The sequence below is a fragment of the Hyaena hyaena genome, unplaced genomic scaffold, assembly GCF_003009895.1.
Source record: "Hyaena hyaena isolate Hyena2069 unplaced genomic scaffold, ASM300989v1 scaffold_459, whole genome shotgun sequence".
NCBI classification, from domain to species: domain Eukaryota; kingdom Metazoa; phylum Chordata; class Mammalia; order Carnivora; family Hyaenidae; genus Hyaena; species Hyaena hyaena.
In genome coordinates this window covers 413,602-429,793 of record NW_024081093.1, presented here as the reverse complement: position 1 = coordinate 429,793, position 16,192 = coordinate 413,602, and the positions used below count along the sequence as shown (strand labels likewise).

The following is a 16,192-nucleotide window of genomic DNA, read 5'->3' as shown; positions in this document are numbered from 1 at the left end:
CCATATTCTCAAGGAGAGACAGGGATGGTGGTAGCTAAGAGGGAGATGACATCAACTGTCTGAGAGATCTGTGAGGTTAAATCAATGAGATGTAATGATGGATTGGATATTGGGGTTTAAAGAAAAGGATCTGGGCACCTGGGTGGCTCAGTCGTTTGGGCGTCCAACTTTGGCTCTGGTCATGATCTCACAGTTCGTGGGTTCGAGACCCATGTCGGGCTCTGTGTTGACGGCTCACAGCCTGTAGTCTGCTTTGGATTCTGTGTCTCCCTCTCTGTCTGCCCCTCCCCCACTCATGCTCTGTTTCTCTCTTTCTCAATAATAAGTAAACATAAAAAAAAGTTTTTTTAAGAGAAGGAGCTATCCTGGATGACTCTTAGGTTCCAGGCTGGTGGCTGGGCAGACAGTACCATTTATTGAAAGAAAAAATTCCAAAGAAAACTTGGGCTGGGAGAGGGAGATCATGAGTTTGGATTTGGACAGATCGAATCGGAGAGGCCTTCGAGAACAGCTGAGAGAAGGTGCTGGCCGAGAGCTGTGGGGGTCTGTGGGTGAAGTCAGAGGAGGGATCTGGGCTGCGACTATGTGCATAAGATCATCTGTGTGTGGATGGCCATTGAAGACGTGGGATGAGGAGGTCCTTGAAGGAGAAGGGATGCGGAAGGAAGCAGAGAGGCATAAACATGATGGGCAGAGACTGAGGAGGAAAACAGCATTTATATCGCCGAGGGGACAGTGAGAGGGAGACAGAAACTCTTCCACTGGATTGAGCTGGAAGGAGCTCAGTGGGACCCTCGGGAAGTGTACGCCAGTGGAGCAAAGCCTCCACAGGCTGCATCACATGCTACTGAGGAGTGTAAGGTAAAGAAGCGAACACACATAGATTCAGATGCTCGAATATAAACATTCTTTCTGAGAATTTTGACTCTGAAGAAGAGGAAGAGCATGTAAGTAGCTGAAAGAGAAGAGGGTAAGGAACACGCACAACATTTAAGAAATGCCCTTTTAGATTTTTTGCTTTTTAAATGTTTATGGAAATGTTTATCATTCTGCTTAAAATATTTTCTAATTTACATGATTGTCTCTTCTCGGACTCGTAGGTTACTTAGAAATGTGTTACTTAATTTCCACATATTTGAGGGGTCTTTTTTAGTATATCTTATTTTTGTGGATTTCTGATTTAATTCCCTTATAAGATTTCTAGGAGATGGAGAAAAGTCTTTATGACCTTGGATTAGGCAGACTTTTTAGATTTGACACCTAAACCATGATCCGTAAAGGGGGAAAATGATAAATTGGATTTCATCAAACTTAAAAATGTTGGCTCTTCAAAAGATCTCATGAAGAAAATGAAAATCCAAGCTACTAGGATAAAATATATTCAAATTATATATCTAGTAAAGGATTCATACCTAGAACACATCAAGACTTCTTACAGCTCAATAATAGGAAGATAAACCCAGTCAAAAACTGCAAATTTCATAAAGGAGCTATACAAATGGTTGTTAAGTACATGAAAAGATGCATAATACTCAACTTCCTTAATTATTAGAAAAGTACAAATCAGGTGCATCTGGGTGGCTCAGTTGGTTAAGCGTCTGACTCTGGATTTTGGCTCAGGTCACAATGTCACCATTTGTGAGATAGTCCCTTGTAGGGCTCAGAGCCTGCTTGGGAGTCTCTCTCTCCCTGTCTCTCTGCCCCTCCTCTGCATGTGGGGGTGCACATACACGCTCTCTCTCTCTCTCAAATAAAGAAACTTAAAAAAAAAAAAGTACAAATCAAAACCGAGTGAAATACTACTTGATACCCACTAGAATGGCTATGCTAATAAAAGATGGACAGTAAGAAATGTTGGCAATGATGTGGAGAAATGAGAACTCTTCTACAGGACTTGCGGAATGTAAGATGTTACAGACACGTTGGAAGTGGTTTGGAAGTTTCTTCAGAGGTTAAATGCAGAGTTACCATGGAACTGAGAAGTTCCACCCCTAGGTATACACCCAAGAGAAATGAAAGCCTAGGTCTCCCCAAAGACATATAGGCAGATATTTAGAGCAGCGTAATTCGTAATAAGCCCAAACTGGAAATTCCAGTGTCCATCAATTGATGAATGGATAAATAAAATGTGCTATATCCATACAAAGGAATAGTGCTCCACGGTAAAAAAAAAAAAAAAAAAAAAGAACAGGCTACTGATACAAGCTACAATACAGATGAATCCGAAAAACTTTACGCCAAGTAAAAGAAGCCAGACATGAAAGACCATATACTGTAAGATTCAATTTATATGGAAAGTTCAGGAAAGGCAAATCTGTAGAGAGAAAAAGTAGGTTGCTGGTCTCCTGGGGCTGATGGTGGGAATGGAGAGTGACTGCAAGTAGATAATGAGGTTTCTTTTCAGGGTGATGGCAATGTTCCAAAATTAAATTATAGTGATGGTGCCACAGTCTTCTTAAATTTACTGGGACTTGTTTCATGACGCGGCATATGGTGTATCTTGGTGAACCCACCTCCAGAATGTTAAGCTTTGATATCCTCTCTCTTGCTACATGTTTCTGCCCAAACCTCCCAGCCTGCTCTTGGACCTTATTGATGACTTGAAACTCTCCACCATTAAGGCCCCAGGTCTTCCCGATCCAGCCTGGATATCACCACTGTTCTTTTTTTAAAGCCATCAATCCACTGGCCCCCTTGACCTTCCATGCCTTGTTCACCCTCCATTTTGAGTGGGTCCACCATTGGCCTTTGCTCGTTCGCCAGTGACTGAGCACTGCTGGGGGGCCTCTCCAGCCCCTTCCTAGGGGCCCCCGTTCTCTCCAGCCTCCCGAGGCCCCCAGATTGCCCTGCAGTCTTTGGTCTCTCTCCCCACGTCCCCAGCTGGTCTTTCTAACCTTCACCTCTCCCCTAAGCCACCTTCCTCCTCCCCCACCCACTCACCCGCCTTCAGTGCTATCAGGTGTAACTCCTTTGTTCCCTCGGCTTCCTGTCAGACTTATCTCTCTACCCTCTACCCTCGCTTCCTGCCCAGTGGCCCTAGGAGGAAGTGTAAGCTCTGAATCCCCTCCCCACCTTCTTCCTCCAGACCAGGATCCTCTTCTCATACCTGCTGTCCTGCATGTTGTCAGCCTTTCCGTCTCTCTGCCACCTTCCAGGTGGAGCCAAGAAGTGACACCGGGGGGCTCTAGGACCCAGACGCAAAGGAAACCCCCCCCTGGGTCTTCCCACTTGAGCCTGCAGGCTTGTTCTTCCTCCGCTGCTGCCTTCTTTTCTCCCTCCGTCCCTCCTGGTGTCCCCATGGGTCATATCTCTCCTTTGTTCAGCCGTTTCCACTCCCTCGCACGGCTCACCGGCCATCACATACTCATCCGTCAAGACTGGCACTAGCTCCTCTAAGAAACCTTCCTAGACCCTTAGTCCGGGAGAGGATTGGCCCCGCCCTCCTTGAGCCCCTTTGTGCCCCCCACGCCGCCCCATCATCACACTTAGGCTGGCACTTCAGCCTCACCCAGGGGGTCATGAGCTTCGGGAGGGGCATTTTGTTAAAGTGCTCAGCTGGTCCACCATCCTGCCCACCTCCCGGCCCGGTTGCTCTGGAAATGCTCCCGGTGAAGGGCACACAGGTGCCTGTGTGGCTGAGCCCTGGCAAGAGAGCAGGCTGGAGGAGCACAGGCCCTGGGGCAGCCCCATGGGTGAGGAGGGGCTTTGCAGGGCGCCTGGATCCTGGGCCAAGGCCCGTGAGAAGACGAACCATTGCTCGCCCGTTTAGGGCTTGAAGAGAAAGAACTTTCAGGAGGGGCTTAGCAGAAAGAGAACCTGCTTGTTTACAGGAGTGCCGAGAAGGGCTGGCCGCTCGGGTGGAGACAGAGCTGACAGATGGAGAGCCCTTCACTGGAAATCAGAGGGAGTTTTGGGCAGGGGGGGGGTCCAAGTGGGAGAATGGTAGATGCAAAGGTGAAGAAATGGAAAAGCATGAGACATTTTTGGTGGGCAGAGGGGGTTCACCTTGGCCAGGTCATAAAGGTGTCACACCCAAGAGTGCCCGACCCTGGCGTTGTGCTCAACATTTTAGAGACATTGCCTCTTATAATCATCAAAAGCAGGTGTAGGGGTGTCTGGGTGGCTCAGTCAGTTAGGCGTCCATCTTTGGTTCAAGTCATGAGCTCGTGGTTCGTGAGTTCGAGCCCCACATTGGGCTGCGGGCTGTCAGCACAGAGCCTGCCTCAGATCCTCTGTTCCCGTCTCTCTGCACCTCGCCTACTTATGCTCTCTCTCTCTCAAAAAAATGAAAAACAAAAAAAGAGCACATATAGCGGGATATCCTGCCGTTACCTCTACTTTGTAGATGAGCAGGTCAAGAGAGCTAAGGATTGTGCATGAGGAGAAGTAGTAGGTGATAGAACAACTCTCTGAGCCCAGGTGTGACTCGGGGACCCACATGGAAAGGCAGGCGGCATCGCACAGGATCCGGGAGGCCTGCGAGGTGCTTGTGCTAAGTATGTAGACGGGGGCTCTTCACATAGGAATGTTCCACACCGTCATGCTTGGAAGGTGTACATACCTACAGTGTCTACAGACCTGTCAGAAGGTTTGGAACCCCACAAGCCCATCTAGTACATGTGTCCTCTCCAAAACTAGTATACATTGTCCAGAGCAGCCCTAGCCAGAATTATCCAGAATCAACCAGAAGGTGGAGAAGCCCAGATGTCCATCCACTGATGAATGAACAGACAGAATGTCTGTTATATACATAATAATGGAAAATTATCTGACAGTAAAAAGGAATGAAGCAGGTCATCTGTGTTGCAGCACAGATGACCCTTGAAGACGTGCTAAATGAAAGAAACCGATTGCAAACCATACACATGGAAGATTCCATTTATGTGACATGTCCCAACTGGGCAAGTGTAGAGACACAGAAAATCGGTGGTTGCCTAGAGGAGGGAACAGGAGATGGTGGGGGCGGGGGTGGGGGAGATGGGGAGTGAGTACTGAAGGGTGCAGGGTCTCCTGGAGTGGTGCAAATATTCTAAAATTGATTGTGGTCATGGGTGCATAGCTCTGTGGTATTCTCACAACCGCCGAGCCGTACAGTTGAGGTGAGTGGATTGTGTGTGAGGTACAGTTCTGTAAAGCAGACAGGAGGGTCCCTTCAGAGGACTCGGGGACCTGGGTTGCATGGGTCCGAAAGTCAGAGGATATGCCCACGAAACAGACAGGTTTCTGTTATTTCCCAGCGCGCGGCAGCCCATTACTGGGGACGGTCCCAGGCCCGCTGCTGAGGCCCTGCGTGGTCCGCAGATGCACTGGGTTCTCCTTCGGGGAAGACGAGCACTTTGGCAGACACGGGTGGGGGAGGGGACCCCGGAAGCCAGAGCCCCGGCGAAGCCCCCCTGCCTCTGGACACACTAGCCCCTCTTCATTCACCCTCCTCCACCGGGAGGCCCTGTCCCAGCCTCTGGGCTTGTGCTCTCTTCGGCTGCTGTAAAGAGACTGCCTTGATTTATCGAAGGAAGTCACTGATAATCAGGGCGATCCTCGAGATTAAAAACTGCCACTTCTGATTAGGATGTGGCTTTCTGGTTAAGTGCCCAACCATCAAACTGGGATTTCAGCGGGAAGCTATCAGGCAGGTTTTGCTCTTGTTCAACAGCCTGAGGCCGGTGTTTCGTCTGCACAGAACTCTCATCTGGGCACCGCTCCCCGAGATAAGCGGTGCTCCTCGGTGCTCCCGCCACATCACCGCATGCCGCACCGGTGCCCTGTTCTGCCGGCGCGTGGGATCCGGCAGTCTGCCCCCTTCATATGGTGTGCACGAGTCTCCCCTTGACCCTTCGTGCACCGTTGAGCCGCTCGTGGGAGGTTGGGGGGCATAACAGCTGGATGATGATAAGACTAGGAATAATGTCCCACTTTCCTTAACCAGAACTCTGCTTTGAAAGCTAAGAATCAAAATAGAATACTGACTAAAAGTAATTTTTTAGAGGCAAATATTCGCTCTTTTAATATGTAAAAAGAAATCACGAAATACAAGAATTTCTAACAAAGGGCTGACAAAAATCCCTTCATATATTTAAATTATTCCTGCATCTTGCTTTTGATATTTCCAGCACCGTTTGGCCTTTCTGGTACTGGTGGGGTGTGGTCACCAGGAAGACCAAAGTGATTAAAGGATTGGAACTTTGAGCTCCACACCCCAACCTCTGACTTCCGGGGTGGGGGTTGGGAGCTGGAGCCGGAGCTCTGTAAAAACCCTAGGACTTCTGGGTTAGTGAACACATTCAGGTGCTAGTAGGTGCACCTGGAGAGGGCAGATGTAAGTAAAATACTTTCCTGAGTTCTGTGCCCCATTCTGGCGAATTCTTGAACCTGAGGAGGAGGCCATGGGAGCCCCCAGTTTGGAGCTGGTAGTTCAGAAGTATGGATGGCCCCAGATTTACAACTGGTGTCTGGAGTAAGGGTAGTCTTGTGGGTCCGAGCCCTTTGAACTTGTGGGATCTGACCCCAGCTCTAGGTAGACGTGTCATAATTGAATTGTTGGACATGCATCTGGTGTCCAGAGAATTAGAGAATTGGTTGGTTTCATAGAAACCATGCCAGAAGGAGCCAGGAAGGGAGTGAGTGGTAGGAAGCACATTTGGATATTACCTTGAGACCTTTGTAGAACTAGGGACAATTTTAAACATCGAAGCGGTATTATCAAATACAGCCATCGTGTGTAGAAAGTGCCAGAAACTATGAGATACTTGGTGACTGGCTCTTCAGCATGTGAGCTGGTTAGGCAAGGGCACTGCTTCTGGGGAAGACATCATAATTAAATATAATTTCAATCAAAAATAAATTTTGAAAAATAAATGCCATGGGGCGCCTGGGTGGCTTAGTCGGTTAAGCGTCCAACTTTCACTTAGGTCATGATCTCATGGTTCGTGGGTTCGAGCCCCGCATCAGGCTCTGTGCTGACTGCCAGCTCAGAGCCTGGAGCCTGTTTCAGCCTGTGACTCCCTCTCTCTCTGACCCTCCCCTGCTCGCGCTGTCTCTCTCTGTCTCTCTCCTAGAAATAAATAAAACATTAAAAAAAAAAATTAAAAAAAAAAAATGCCATCATTTCAGATAGTGGTAACAATTAGGAAGACAATAAACATGATGATGTGATGTGAGGTAAGGCCTGGGGGGGAAGATGTTGCTATCTCATGGGACATAATGGTTATCTAGTGCTGTGTAACAAATTTACCCTAACCTTTAGTGGCTTAAACAGCGAAATGCATGTATTCTCCCAGTTTCTGTGGGTCAGGAATTTGGGACTAGCGTGGCCTGGTGGTTTGGGATCAGGGTCTGCCAGCCAGGGCTCCATCACATGAAGGCTTAACCAGCTGAGGAGGACCAGCTTCCAAGGTGGCTCACTTCTGTGGTTGACGTTGGCCGTTGGCAGGTGGCCTTGACTCTTCTCCACATAGGCCTGCCTGTCGGTTGTTTGAGTGTCATGATGCAGCGCTGGCTTTCCCTGGAGGGAGCGATTCAGGAAAGCGAGCGATTCAGGGAAGCGAGCCAGGCGGAAACTACCTTTTTGATAACCTAGCCTTGCAAGTCACATAGCATCGCCTTCATCACGCTCCGTTGGTTAAAAGAGAGTCATTGAGTCCAGTCCCTGTTTCAAGGATAGGAATTAGATTCTGCCTCCTGAATGGAGAAGTGTGAAGAATGTACGGACGGGGGCACCCGGGTGGCTTAGGCGGTTAAGCACCCGACTCTTGATTTCAGCTCAGGTCATGAACTCAGTTCTTGAGGTCAAGCCCCGGGTCGGGTCCATGCTGACCGTGCAGCGCCTGCTTGGGATTCTCTCTGCCCCTCCCCGCCTTGCACTCTCTCTGTCTCTCAAAAAAAAAAAAAAAAAAGTATGGGCATATTTTTTAAACCACCACATAAGGAGATAAGGAGTGGTCAAGGGTGCCTCTGGGAGGAGATGGCCATTGGGTGAGACCCAAAGGCTGAGACCAAGTTATCCATGTGAAGGGCCAGAGGAGGAATGTTCCAGATCCAGGGAGCAGCGAGTGCTAAGGCCCAAAGAGAACCATCCTGTGAGCCAGGGGAGTGTGCGGGGGAAGAGGAGTTGGCACCAAGTCAGGGACTGGTGGATTTGGCTTCTTCGCATTCCAATGGCGGCTATTAAGCAGACAATGAAAGAACGGACCTAGTCTAAAAGCTCACTTCTCCATGGGAATGGATTATAGGAGGGCAAGCCTTGATGCAGAAGTTCCTGATGGGAAGCTAAGCTATGTTAGCAATCCCGCAAGACACTGTGAGCGTGGGTGGTGGGGAGAGAAGTGCAAGGTTTGTACTGAGAAGAAAAGGCAAGGTTTGCTGAAGGACTGGGCACGGTGTTCCAGGGAACGGAGTCAGGGAGGACACCAGAGTCTGGGCCCGTGCAGTGGGAGGGCTGGGCGTGGTTAGTTCCAGAAGGTAGGGGGGCAGCTGGAGCAGGGCAGGCTGGGATGTGGGCGGGGATCAGAAGCTGGGTTTTCGACATATTCAGCCTCTGGTACTTACTAACCACCTCAGCATCCAAGAGGAAGTGGCCATCAAGTCTGGAACATAGCAAACATAAGTAAGTAAAGCAAGCAAGCAGCCGACCAAGCTGTATTCAGTACAATGAAATACTGGTGTCCATGTTTCTAGACCTAACGGCCATCCTACAGAAGGCCTGCCGGTCTTGAGTCTATGCACGGAAATCTGGACACATCGGGAGGTGGGTTGCTATGTAAGATATGTGCTCAGTGCTTGTCATGAGGGTGCAGAGGGGAGGTGCGTGCCCAGGTTTGGAGCGGTGGGGAAAAGGACCCCGTCGGTAGCTCTAACTACGGAGTGGAGCTCCATGGGGCGGAGCCACCGTCTGCAGCCACGCTCCTCCGGAGCTGTTCTTGCCGTCGCCGCCAGCGCCCCCACGTCGGAATGTCCCCCAGACCTTGTCTTCCATAACATCTTGGCAAGTGACATCTGATATGGGTAACCACTCGCTCCCTGGAAACCCTTCTCCTGACTTCTGTGACGAAATCCCTCCGGTTTCCTCCCTCCTGTCTGTTCTCAGGCGGGCTTCCCTTTCAGCTTCTAGGCTGCGGTCCTCAGGAGTTGATCCCGGGCCGCCTTCTAACATCCTCACGCATGTGCCGGCAACACCCAAATTCCCAGGTGCCCCTCGGCAGTTTTGAGGCCCCCAGAGAACCACATGCAGCCGGTGGTGGTGTGGGCCTGCCGCCCGGGCGGTCTGAGGCAAGCCAGGCCTTCTCCTCCTCCTCCTCCTCAGCCCCGACACCTCTGCCACTGGAGAAGTGGTCCAGGGAGAAAGAATGAAGCCTGGGGGGTTCGTGTGGCAGTGAGAGTGGTGGGGCCGGCCCCGCTCTGGGAGATGACCCCAGCAGCCACAGTACTGAGAGCTCACCGTGCGTCATCACTCACCGTGCATCACTGTGCTGAGGGCTGAGGGCTCACATGTGTCCCGCCTCTTTAGTCATTTCCAGCAACCCCCCAGGGGGACACACATACCACTGAGGCGGCCCTGACAGGATCTGGCGACTGATTAGCGCAAGAGGAACTGAGCACTAGAGCAGGAATCTACCGTTTTTAAGTAGGGTTTAGAAACAGCCTTTCCTTGGCCGAAAAGTAGCATCCTCACGCAACTTGGTGTGGATACAGCTTCTGCCGGACAACAAGCCATCAGCTGTTGAGTCAACAGCCATTGGTTGAGCTCACCGTTTAGAGTATCGGCAAGCCGGGTTCTTCTGCTGGTCTCCGCCGGGCATGCCCTTGTGGTCGGTGAGGACGCCGCGCTCCTAGATGTGAGCTGTCTGCCGAGGTGGCCGCGGCTCGCTCATCACCCAGCAAGCCGTCCCAGACTCGTTCATCCCATGGCCAGAGGGTTCAAAGAAAGAACGCCGGTGCACGAGGCTTCACAAGGCCCAAGTCAGAACTCACAAGTCACTCCTTCTGTGCAATGTGGCCAGGCCACGTCACCAGGCCAGCCAGGCTCGAGGGATGGAGCAGCGGATCCTGGCTCTTGACGGGGGAGCTGCGGAGAACTGTGGCCCTTTCCGCAACCTGCCACAGGCCTCAGCACTCATGACCCTCTTTTCCTTCTGAATCTGATAAGCTTTTTAATGCTTTTGACCTGATTTTCAGTTACTTTTACCCCAGCGAAGTCTACTATTTCCATCTAATTCTTTGTTTCTGAATCACAAGTCTTGTGAGCTTGGAAATGAAATAATCAATCTTTCCACAAATATATGTATGACTTTAGCAACAAAGTAGGACACTTGGCTGGCTTATTAGTCTATAGAATGTATGCAACTCTTGGTCTTGGGGTCATGAGTTCAAGCCACATGTTGGCCGTAAAGCTTATTTTATTTTTATTTTTTTATTTTTATTTATTTTTTTTACTGTTTATTTATTTTTGAGAGAGAGAGGGAGACAAAATCCAAAGCAGGCTCCAGGCACTAAGCTGTCTGCACAGAGTCCGACATGGGGCTCAAACTCACCAACCACGAGATCATGACCTGAGCCGAAGTTGGACGTTTAACCGACTGAGGCACCCAGATGCCCCAGGCTTAGAGCTTACTTTAAAAAATAAAATTTGAAAATGTGTTTAAATGTAGTGACAAACTTGTGGAATTACGTGTAAACAAGAGTAAATACACTCTGAGTTGAAGGGCGTCTCCTGCAATTTGCAGTGCACAGAATGGCGTCCGGGAGGCAGTTTTTGCACGTGGGTTCATAGCTTTGGTCCAGCTGTGCGGCACGGCATGGCACCCACTGTTAAGTAAGGTGCTCCCGAAAAGCTCACGCATTGCTGGGACTTCAGGGGCCGAGAAGGAAAGGAACTTATGTTTGGGGATTGATAAAAGGAGGAAGTGATTGATCTTTTATGCTAATTTATATTTTCATAGCTTTAGTTCTAGTTGAATCTGTCATCAAATACAGAGACCAGAGGCTTATTTATTACCCCAAGACCATGGAGGAAGCAAGGGAGTGTGGTTTGCATCAGCTACGACCCCCTTGGGTCTGAAGGAAAGGGAGAATTAATCTTCCCTCCTGAAGTGCAGTGCGAAATCTCTTTCCCGTCTTCTCTAAGCAAGCCCCTCATTATTTTACCCTTTTTAAAAATGTTTGTTTTTGTTTCTACCGTGTGAGCATCACACAGTCACTCATGAATTGTGTGTCATGACAGCCTTCTAACCTTGAGAAACGGACCTTGGTCTGTGTCCCTCTAAGTCCTCAGAGTGCCTACATATGTCTTCTTTCAGAGCTGGACAAGGTCTGCATCCAACCAGATCTTGTTGATTTTGAAGGAATGCCCAAGCAAGTTTGAAAAATGTGAAACTGTGACTTAAAACAGCATTGACATTTCTGCTTAAAGTCCTTAGGAGAGGATTGTGTTTATCTAGAGGATTTAAAACAGATGCTCATCTCTCTGATTAACAGAGAAGCAGGTCACCCACTTCCGGAAACCTACCATTTATTGGAACGATTATCACCTAGGTGACAGTAGCAGAGAGGGGAGTCTGCCAAAGGTCAAGTCATGGTCAAAGAAAGTCAGACTCTGTCATGGAACCGTTTTAGCTAGGACAGCCCCACAAAGCCCCAGAAGCCATTGGTGTTCGCTCTATAAATGCTGGGCCCCTATGGGGCTTGCCGTATGAAGAATGAGTCTACTTTTAACATCACATTTACCAATGGATGCGTACTCTCCCCCGTCCCTGATAATTTCAGCATAACTTTGTAAAGAAAAACAACAATCACAATGTGTGTAAGTTTTCATAGCATTGTTAACAATTTGACACTTTTAGAGTAATTTTTGTATAACTAACAAATCACAGTGCTAATGAAGGAGAAGAATGCAAATATTTTCTTTTTCTTCCAGTGAATAAGATTCTCTAAAACTCTTAAGTAGGAGCAGAGGGGCATGGGATATTCTTTCAGTAGGACTTCGTGTCACCTCTTTGTTGAATCTGTTCTCAGGCAAAGTCATCACTCAGTCTCCCCTAATGAGTGTTGCTAGGTATGTACTGAGTATCACTGCTGAGTGCTGAGAACAAGATGAACAAAGTTTTCCCCTCATAGAACGTATGCTGGAAAGAGCTGATAAGCCAACAATCAAACTAATGGTACACATATCAAATAATGACGCTAACTAGAAGAGACCGAGGGGACAGTGGGTGACCTGGACTGGAAGGCCCAGTATTGAGGGTGACCGCGGCTCCTCTCTGTGAGGAGGAGGTGGTGGGGTTGAGATCTCTGTGGTCAGAAAGCCATCAGCCGGAACAGTGACTGTACTGGGGATGCCCGCCTGGTGTGTCTGAGTGATGGGGAGAGCAGTGGCACGGACAGGGTGGGGAGGAAGCGGGCTGTCCGGGGTCCGTGGGTCAAGATCAGAGGCAAGAACATGTGAAAAGCATCCGATTTCTGGTTTTCATTCTGCTGGGGTGCGGAGCCTGGGCTCTAGAGGTAATAAAGGAAGTCGGGAGACCCATGAGGAGCCTGCAGGATTCTGAGACCGCATGGATCGTGACTTTGTCTAGATGACGGCTAGCCAAACAGGGCTGTTGATGCTTACATTTAAATGAGTGAAAAGTGAAAACTCAGTCCCTCCTTCACCATAGCTCCATTTCAGGTGCTCAACAGCCATTGCCAAGTGCACACGGCTGTTGCGTTGGGCAGTTGCAGAACCTTGCAGTGTTGCAGAAAGTCCCCTTGGACAGAGGTCCTTCAGAGCTGTGGACCTACGGCCCGTTCCTTCCAAATTGTTGGTTTGTCTGTCCTTTCCAAAGTCTCGATTCCTGTCCAGGAAGGGCAACAAAACCACCTTAAACTTCATTTCATGCCTCTTCTTTTAGGAGCTGAGAGTGGAGGGAAATTTTGTATTGCAGAAGTTCATAGCTTTTGAGAATTAACCAAGGCCATGGAAGGTGTAACCCTGGGTTCAGGGCAGGTTAGAGGGAATGTGCAAGGCACGATCCCCACAAATTGGAGAGTCACCTGGGAAGGGGGCGAGGGGCAGAGTTCCCAGGGGAGCAGAAGGCCCCATCACAGGCCACAGGGGACCATTTGGGGGAGAAGAGCATGACCGGACCAGATCGTGCTGTTTCCAGAATTAAAGAGGCCAGAGGAAAAGCACATCAACTTTGATCAGGAGCTAGGAGCCGCGGTTTGGGATTGTGTCTGTCTGTCACAGTGCAGTCCGGGGGCCATTGAGTGTTTCCTAGTAGGGGTGGGACTAGCCAGAGAGATGGAAGACGGCAGAGGGGCCCGGGAAGCCAGGCAGACACACTGAACAGCCCTGCCCACCTGGCCAAGCCCGGTCTTTGGGACTGCTGCCCGGCGAGGCCGCTGCACTATTGGCCCACAGGGCGCCATTCGGGAAGATGAGCTGGACACAGGCACAGGCTGAGCCGCACACACTCCTGCTCTGTCAGGCCTGTGTCTCACTGAGATCGCAGCCCAAGAGCAGTCCCTTCCATACCCCCAATCTCAACGTTCCCCCGGAATCCTCCGGCAAAGGGGATCCCGGCTCTCAGCTCCCAGCTCTCCAGGCGGCCATGCCCGCTTCAGCACCCGAGATGTGAGGGACGGTCCCTGGCTACTCAGGAAAGGACATTTCAGGGGAGAGAATGGACTAGATCTCCACCTCGCCCCTCGGCCCGGAGTTGGCGTGGCCTCTGTCGGGACACAGAAGCCCGTGTGCTCTCACAGCCCTCCCGCTGCTCTGCCCTTAAACCTGTCTCCCCCTTGGCCTCGAAAGTAAAGTGCTGCTCTTCTCTACTGCTGCAAAAACAAGGCGCCGGCAGATCTGACGCTGATAAAAACCCGATAAAGCTGTCGTTGCCTTGTAGGAAGGATTGAGATGGCATGTCCCGCGGTGAAAACAAGAGTAGAATAGTTCTGAGAACTGTACAACTGTCACCCTTTCTCTAAATGACTTCCTCCAACAGACGGACGGTGTTCACTCACTGGCCTTTTGTAGGCATGTGAAAGCCAAGGTCTTTTGATGTTAGCGTGAGGAGCCCTTCCCTCCCTGGGCTCTGCCCCGGCGCCAGCCACCGTGCTGACCGCCAGACAGTGCCGCTGCCACCCAATGTCCCTGGTCACCAGCATGAGCGGGACCTGCCCAAGCTCGGGCAGCCAGGAAGGAGGGGAATCAGATTGGAACCCAGGTAGGAAGTTCAGAGGGAGTGAGGATGAGGGGGGCCCCTGGGGGCTGAGCAACTGAGTAATTCTAGCTGAGCGGCTGCAGTGTGTGTGGGGGGAGGGTTGGCAGGTGACACCAGTGCTGTCCCTCCTCAGGGTGGCCCCAGGATACTTGGGCCACCGTGGGTAGCAATTTCTTTACTTCTCCCTCTCTCCTTTCTCCCTTTGTTCCTTCCTTCATCTCCCATGCATCCATTCTCTCTCTCCCTCTTACTCTCCCCTCCTTGCCCCTCTCTCTCCCTTTGTAATAGAATGTTCCATTTTTTCAACCAATTGTTAGGTCTTACCCTATGAGTAAACCCTAGCCTATGCAGGGGGTCTGTGTAGACACACCCAAGTGTCCCTATTCTTTTTTTTTTTTTAATAATTTTTTCAAGTATATGTATTTTGAGTGCGAGCAGGGGAGGAGTAGAGAGAGAAGGAATCCCCAGCAGCCTCTGCAGGGTCAGCACAGAGCCCAACATGGGGCTCATACTCACAAAACTGTGAGATCATGACCTGAGCCAAAATCAAGAGTCAGATGCTTGAGTGACTGAACCACCCAGGCACCCCTAAACATCCCCATTCCTTGGGAGTTTCTCCACTCTCTGTTTTATAGGGGAGGGGGCTTCTGCTCCCAGACATGGCCTTTGCAGCACGGAGGATCACATCTGCTCCTGGGGGCAAGTGTGGACTCACAGCCGTGTTGGAGGGTGGCTCATGGGACCGTGTTCCCGAGCTGCGGCAGACAACGCGAGCTCCTGACTCCGGGACGGGGTAGGAAGGAGGAAAGCTCGTCCGCCTGGGGGTAGCTCAGCAGCCCCCCTCAATGGGGAAGTCAGGGAGATGCCACCACGTGGGGGCAGCGGCCACCCAGGGCCCAGGACGACACTCGGAAACCTGGTGAAACCGTACAGTGTCGTCTGGTACCATCCACGACGGACTAGTCAGAGCCAAACATACTTTCCTGAACTGGAAACAGGTATTTGGGGTGTTTTTTGTTTGTTTCCAGCCCATGCCTGACGTGGCCAGTCACCTCAGCAGGGCGCGGAAGCCAAGGTCTTGTCCATGGCCAGAGAGAGAGTGCCTTCATGGGGACACTTCTGCCTCTGCTGCCGCAGTCCTGTCTGTGCCGCTGGGCCTGACGGTCTTCTCTTTCTCTCTCTCTGTCTCCAGGGCCAGGTGTGGATTAATGGCTTTAACCTTGGTCGGTATTGGCCAGCACGGGGCCCCCAGGTGACTCTGTTTGTGCCACGGCACATCCTGGTGACTTCGGCCCCGAACAACATCATCATACTGGAATTGGAGCGCGCGCCCTGCGGTGACAAGGGCCCGGAAGTGTGCTCCGTGGAGTTTGTGGACAGGCCTGTCATCAGCGCTGCTCCGACCTCCAGCCGTCCCCCCCCAGACCTGTCTAACCGAGGCTCAGGACTGGACCGGGTCTGATGACTAATCACTGTGACCCTTTGTAGCGTCAGCAGCCTTGCACATACCTCACACACCCCTCGCGTAATGCCAGCATGCACTGGGAAGTTCGACTGGAAGATAGATTCAGCACGAGTGTTTTCTCCTGAGGTTTTCCGGGCAGCCTCGCGGTGGCCAGCCCTCACCGGCAGGGGCTGCAGCGGACGTGTGAGGACGGTGGCCACACGGTGATGCACGATGAGTTCCCACAGTCGAAATGGAAGCTTTCAAGGTGTTCCTGATTTTTATTTTGGAAGAATCATGTTGTCTTTTTGTTAAATAAAATTGGTATTCAAATGATGTTACTGTTTTTAATGTTGAGCAGGTATTAAATTATCGGTTCTGATTTAAATCATAACTAGACTTGAGTGGGTCGAAGAAGCCACCTCACTAACTTGCGGTTTAAAGGAATGGAAAATACTCTTGGTTTGATCTAGTGGACTCCTGCTTTTCTGGTCCTCATTTGACTTCCTTTCGTGTTTCTGTGCTGTCGACTAGGTAGCCCCTCAGTACAGCT

The 16,192-nt window shown here is 50.5% G+C and overlaps 1 protein-coding gene across 1 annotated transcript in view; it reads left to right on the top strand.

Annotated features, from left to right (window-relative positions):
• GLB1 (galactosidase beta 1) overlaps positions 1 to 15,975 on the top strand; it is an 87,877-nt gene extending 71,902 nt beyond the window's left edge. Inside the window, exon 16 of the mRNA XM_039253727.1 lies at positions 15,388 to 15,975. Within this exon, the coding sequence (XP_039109658.1) occupies positions 15,388 to 15,657 (270 nt within the window). The 3' untranslated portion in view covers positions 15,658 to 15,975. The remainder of the gene's footprint in view (positions 1 to 15,387) is intronic.
• Positions 15,976 to 16,192: the final 217 nt, after the last annotated feature.